The sequence below is a fragment of the Oratosquilla oratoria genome, chromosome 34 (genome assembly GCF_046742065.1).
Source record: "Oratosquilla oratoria isolate Oo_2021 chromosome 34, ASM4674206v1, whole genome shotgun sequence".
NCBI lineage: Eukaryota > Metazoa > Arthropoda > Malacostraca > Stomatopoda > Squillidae > Oratosquilla > Oratosquilla oratoria.
In genome coordinates, this window is record NC_134810.1 from 27,314,896 (window position 1) to 27,321,444 (window position 6,549).

General features: G+C 39.3%; 1 protein-coding gene across 1 annotated transcript in view; it reads left to right on the forward strand.

Annotated features, from left to right (window-relative positions):
• Nucleotides 1-1,486: 1,486 nt before the first annotated feature.
• LOC143018136 (uncharacterized) overlaps nt 1,487-6,549 on the forward strand; it is a 6,283-nt gene continuing 1,220 nt past the window's right edge. The window contains exons 1-4 of the mRNA XM_076173269.1: nt 1,487-1,644; nt 3,421-3,543; nt 4,417-4,530; nt 6,014-6,139. Coding sequence (XP_076029384.1) covers nt 1,596-1,644; nt 3,421-3,543; nt 4,417-4,530; nt 6,014-6,139 — 412 coding nt within the window. The 5' untranslated portion in view covers nt 1,487-1,595. The remainder of the gene's footprint in view (nt 1,645-3,420; nt 3,544-4,416; nt 4,531-6,013; nt 6,140-6,549) is intronic.

Consider the following 6,549-nt stretch of genomic DNA (forward strand, 5'->3'; position numbering starts at 1 on the left):
CATAGATAACTGCAATAGATTTTGTCATGACTGAAAGTGAATGTAAATACTTGTAAAATTGCTTATCACTTATGGCAAAATGCGTAAAAATAGCAAAATATTTTGACGAAAAATGTGTAAAGGTTCGGTCTTGTGGCTGCCATACAATATTTCAATATCTAATCAAATCGACCAACCACGCTGTAGCCAGTGAATACCTTCTCGAACTCATGACCAGATAGTCGTGAGTTCGGTTCCCGGGACCCGTGGTGGGCTTGCTGCGTTTGTTCCCGATAGCTCTGGCCAGGCAGGGAGGCGACCCAACGTCGGGAAAAAAAAAGCGACTTGTCACAATTTATAGGTTTTTATACTATCATTGGTTTCTCACTTTCCACTCCGTGAGAGTGGGATAGTGAGATTACATCATGAAGGTCTATACTGTTTATATTTATATTGTTAAGGTACCATGCAAATCTAACAACATTCTTTTTATTTTGTATACAATTACTGCATTGAAATATTTATCTATTTGATTATGTATTTATGCATTTACCATATTTGTTAATTTTTTTTTTTTTTTTACTTATTTTTCTATCTATTTATTCAGTTAATTTATTCATCTATTTATTTTTGCTTCTACTTGTCTTTTCTGTTGATCCCGCCCTTGGCTTATAGTCAGGTCGTATTGCGATGGCATGGAATTAAAAGTGATTTGTGGTTGAAAAAAGATATGATATACGTAAATATGTACAAAAATGCAAATAAACTAAAGGTATAGGAAATGTGGAGTAAGTATTTATATAAATGACAATTTTTCTCGGTTATAAAAGGGAAGAAAGTTGATGGTATATAAAAATACTATTTTCAGAACTTCAAAATATATTTCACGACACTGCGTTTTTTTTTTTTTTTTTTTTTTTTCCTGGAATCATCACTGGAGTTGGATTTTATCCCTTAATAATTAGAGCAATGTTACAGGATCATGAGGTCTACTCTTCTTCCACAGGCATAAAGCCACTAAAGGAGTTAAAGTTTATACGGACACCACGTGGATCATTTTAAACGATCGGCACGAAGCGGGATTCAAGCCAACGACCTTGTGCTCAGAAGTCTGGAGTTCCACCATTAATGCGGTCTGTAGAGGTATTTTGTGCTAATATGGTGGAGAATAATTCCATCGAAACCACACAAGATTGTCGTTCGAATCATCTCCGTCTTTTCTGGTGGCGTACTGGATATGGTCACTATTCCAGCACTGTAATTCTCGGTGTTCAAACTCGTATCTCAATTTGAAAAAAAAATAATAATAATTCTATTTAGGTCAGAAATATGCATGTACACATTTATGTTTTATATATGTAGAAACATACACACACACACACACACACACACACACACACACACACACACACACACACACACACACACACACACACAACCAAACGTGGACAGGTACTATTGTGGGAACGTTTGAGAGATAAGGAGTGGTTAACGCCAACACAGGAGAACGCTGGAGACATCACCCACCCCGAGACTGCAGCAAGCAAGACTGAAAGTATAAAGCGACGTCGCTGCAATGGCGACCACACTGCACACGCGACAGACCTCCCAGCAGCATGAAGGGTCTCCTATTCGTCCTCGTCGCCTCCCTGGCAGCCGCCCAAGGTATGGAAACAAAAATCAAATTTCCCCATTTTGCCTTTTCGCGGAAAAAAAAAATCCAGTTCTCCTTTTTGTGAGACAATTTTTTTTTTCTGCAAAACCAAACTTTTCAATAATTTCCTCTACATGAAAAAATACTCTTCACGAAAAAAATATCCTCTTTGTGAAACAAACATAAAGATTTCATCTTTACAAAATAAAACTCTTCCCCTTGTCTTCCTTGTAAAACCGAAAAACAAAAAATTTCCCTTCCTATTATGAAAGCAAAAATTTCCACTTCTATTTGCAAAACTCACAATTTCAACATTACCACCTCACGAAATAAAAAGAAACATCCATTTCTTCTTACGGAACAAATTCATTTTCTAAAGTTCATTGATGTGTTGCATCCATCCCCTTCGTAAACGCTTACTTTGAAATGAAACTGAGGCGGTCTTTGTTTTAAGAAAATTCACTAATGTCACTCAAGCTAATGCCATTGGTGCCAGCTAAAGACGTGCAAACCATATTTATCAAGTTACGAAAGTTTATATATAGTTTATTATGTTAATACTCACATACAGAATAAATTTACAAATTAACATGAACGTATCAGAATGTTAGATGCATGATATTTGCGCAAAACCATGTAATTCAACGTTTGAAACGGACGCTACACACAAAACCACACGAGAGCTAACACCTTACTGGTGTCTAATAGGGTACAACAAGGCACCAGTAATGTTCTTACATTATACTACTACTGTTGTGGTTGTCAGGTCTGGCGGCCTATTGCCGCTTTGATTCTGCCTCTCCAGACGGTTCTATCCTCTGCCAGTCCATCCCATTCCCTCTTGCTCCACGCCCTTTTTACTCCAGCCATTTGTACCTGGGTCTCCCAAGTGGCTGTCTGCGAAGTACTCCACTTTCCGTCACTTTTCTTGGTAGTTTGACAGCCTCCATTCGGACATTATATCACTGATATCGTGTATGGAACAGGCAGCTGAGCAAAGTTGTTAGCATATGATGCCAAGATCGTGAAGAGGGTGAAAGACGAAGAGGATTGTAAGCAGCTACAGGAAAACCTAGATAACATTCATGGTTTGATGCAGAAGTGGAAGATGAAACCCAATACTAAGCAATAAATTTTTTGGAGATGAGCAAATAAATCGAGAGGTTAGGTAAAGTTGATCTTTCGAATGAATGTTAAGAAAATAAATGAAGATATTTATTTTTTATTTTCATTTTCTTTGCTTATATATTTTCATCAATAATCATCTATTTGTTTATTTATTCATTTACCATTTACGTATGTATGAAGAAAGGATTTTATGCAAGATAAATTTCTGTCGAGCAAGGGAGAGAGTAATATGTAGGTGAAAATGGTGATAAGTTGTAAGTACTCGTAGATGAGGAAATGATGCAGTCGGAAGGGATTTCTTCTTGTCTGCTTTATATAATTCTAGAGTGGATGAAAGTAGGGGAGGTCGTTGGTTAACGAAATACGGGGTTGAGTCAGCTTGAGCTGTTGGACCCTGCTGTAGAGGTGCTGTATCTTCCTGCATTGACTCTGACCCAAACGGTGAAGCGGAGAACATGGATGATCCTTCATCCATGAAAAGCTAGGATGGGAAGGACAACGCATGTTTTTTTGGATGGGTATATGCTTGCCTAACTTGACAATTACCCCCTATACAGGGGAAATGCTTGAGATACGCATGTACTTGTGTGTTTATTTATTTATTTGTGTGTTTGTTTATTTATTCATTCATTTATTTGTTTATCTATTTTTTCTTGTAGCGGTGGACCTACGGAAGTGTATAGACGGTTTCTTTGGATGTGCGGACGGCGGATGCTTCCCCATGCAATACATCTGCAACGGCTACAGCGAATGTCACGACGACACCGACGAACAGAATTGCGGTAAGCGTGTGTCCCTCAGTGGTCTTGGTATTGCAAGACGACAGTCGATATTACTTACATGGACTTACATGGACGAATTTCTGGAAGAGGCCCTAATGAGCCTGTGACTCCAATGCTGCAGCCTCAGTACTTTCTCTTTGGCTGCGTGTGGTGGTTATTTTGGCTCGATAGTTATATCTTTGCTCTTGGTTTTTCCAATATTGGTCCAGTCCTTGATATTCTATTATAATGCTGATATATATTTCCTGTAAGAAAACCAAGGACTGCCTACTAACTCTATGAATGTCTGTCGACTATTTTGGAATCAAGTAGATATAGTTAGAAAATGCAGGTCGTGTGTTCGGATCCTGAACACCGTTATTTCAAATTTTGTTCACAAGAGAAAAAAAATTGTCGACGTCGAATGTAGTATGCATCATGTTTTCTTTTTAGAACTCGTTCCAGTTTACAGTTGAATCACTTGCAATTTATGTTTGATTAAGTTGGTTCGTGAAATACAGAATGGATTTTCCAATATCATGTATATAAGAAGAATAATGCCAAAAATTGTAGAAATATTGCCGCTGTCAGACGTTGGAAGTTTTTTTTTCACGGTAAGATAGTGCAATGAAACTGGAAAATCCAGGTTCATTAGTAAGGGAGGACCAAATACATAACTGTGTTTTTTCACGAAGTGTGTAGATGCGTTCATACATTTATCAGTTCTTATCACTAGCAAGAGTCTTTTGTTTGCAATACCAAAATCCACCGCCAAAGGTGTTCTGGTATACATACAAGATCGTCGGTTGATTATACGTCATGATATCCTATATATTTTTGTCCCACAGCTTACAACACTTGTAATTTTAACCAATTATCACTTGTTCCCCACAGATACATGTGAACCCGGATTCTTCCACTGTCCAGAGAACTTCTGTGTTCGGGAAAGCAAGCTTTGTGACGGGTATGCCGACTGTTACACTTCTGGCGCAGACGAGGAGAATTGCAGTGAGTGAGACGGATTAGTCCGTGGGTAGTGGTGGGGTGGTGTATGAGAATATTAACGGTTTTTTATGCGAACTACACTTTATTTTTTATTCTTTTTTCAACGCAATAGCAGTTTATATCTCTACGTGTTATTAGCAAGCTGACGAAAAATTCCAATGTCGGATTGTTTCTCAGGGATAAAAAAGAAGCATACATTCCCAATAAATCAGCCCATTCACAGATATGCTCAGGATCACCAATTAAGAGTCTTTGGTCTCAAATTAAGGAGGCTAAATTTTAGACACCAGTTATTTGACTGACTGACGCCAGGTAATTTTATTGATTAATGAAGACCCCCCTATGACCACTATAGTGTTTTCATTTATACCAAATGATATGCATTTAAAAGAAATTTTACTTAAGGTGATAGATACGTATGTAACTGTACTGTCTTTTGTGTTTCCTCTAATGACCCGCGGTGTACTGTCAGTTGCTCAACAGTTACACGCTCAGTGGACAGTTGCTTCCTGGAAAAGTGTGGTGACTTGCCTGCCTTTTTCACTTTTCTAGTGAGCAACTGTCCGTTGGGCAATTGTCATAATCTCTTTACAATCAACCCCCTAGCGTCCTTGTCCCACCGAGGCTTTGAATGCCGTTCCTACCTAGTACTAACTTTTAATGAGATTAATGAGATTCAGTTGAATTAGATTAATTTTCTCTGTATTTTGCCTCCGCCCCCTGTTACGTTCGCTGTTTCCGACAATTTGTGAAAATTAGCGGGCTCATTGCTGCCACTATTTCGTAGTCGACAATTCTATACTCGCAATTGTAGGTATATATTATATTTCAACTCATTATACTAATGCTATAGGAGATAAGTTTTCACAGGTTGTGATTTGATATTTTTCTTTATGTATATTTTCCCCACTGATCGCACTAATGCTGCCAACAACACTACTGTAGAATACAAGTTTATGCAGTTGTGTCATTTTCGATTTCATTGGCAGGGGAGGGAAAGCCATGAGTCGTACAATAATGTTTATCAAAAATGTTGCTGGCATTTTACGCTAAATCCAAAGTGGCATCTACGAAAAACAAATGGCAAGCAAAAATTGGTTGAGTTGGAGCTAGTCTGATCAGTGTGTGTGTATGTGTGTGGGGGTGATACCCATACACCACCATCGCTAAAATTATGCCTCTAACGTCAGACAGTAACAATACGCCTGAAATAAACATAACCTTGAACATACTGTAGAGTGGAAATGCAAAACATGGCATCGTGCGTATTCGTGGCAGTAACAAAACTGAACGTTTACTAGTATTCGGCAACAACATTTGACTACTTTAACGCATCTTGTCGTAAAATAAGCAGTGTTATTTATCATTTACGATAAAAGGAGCAAAAATAGCTAATAAGGACGAAAGCTCCTTAACGTTCACGGTTGTCGCCATGAGGACACCTTATATCATTACCCTTAGGCCCTTGTACCCTTGTTGCCCGCAGATGATGAACCGCAGCTCACCTGCCCCGAAGACCACTTCGACTGTGGCGAAGGACACTGTATCCACAACAACTTGGTGTGCGACGGTTGGTTCGACTGCCCCTCCACATGGGACGAATGGAAATGCTGTAAGTTGACCCCCCTAACCCCCAAATAAGTCGTCCTGCGTCATCATAAGTCAGAGACGGCTTACGAACTACGATACGTGAATATGTCCACCCATATACAATTCACACACAATGAGCAGTAACACACATGATCCCACGACCGTTGCTCCTTTCCTGTATGCTACAATTAGATGAACACACACACACACACACACACACACACACACACACACACACACACACACACACACACACACCACCACCACCCCTGCTGGTGTAGTGGTAGCGTTCTCGCCGACTAACTTAGCAGTTTGAGTTCGGTCTCTGCCTAAGGCAGAAAAGCAACACAACACTGCAAACCGGCACCCCACTCTGTTGAGCAAGGGGTTGAATATTTGAATAAGATCACATCATTACCCGTAGATCGCGCC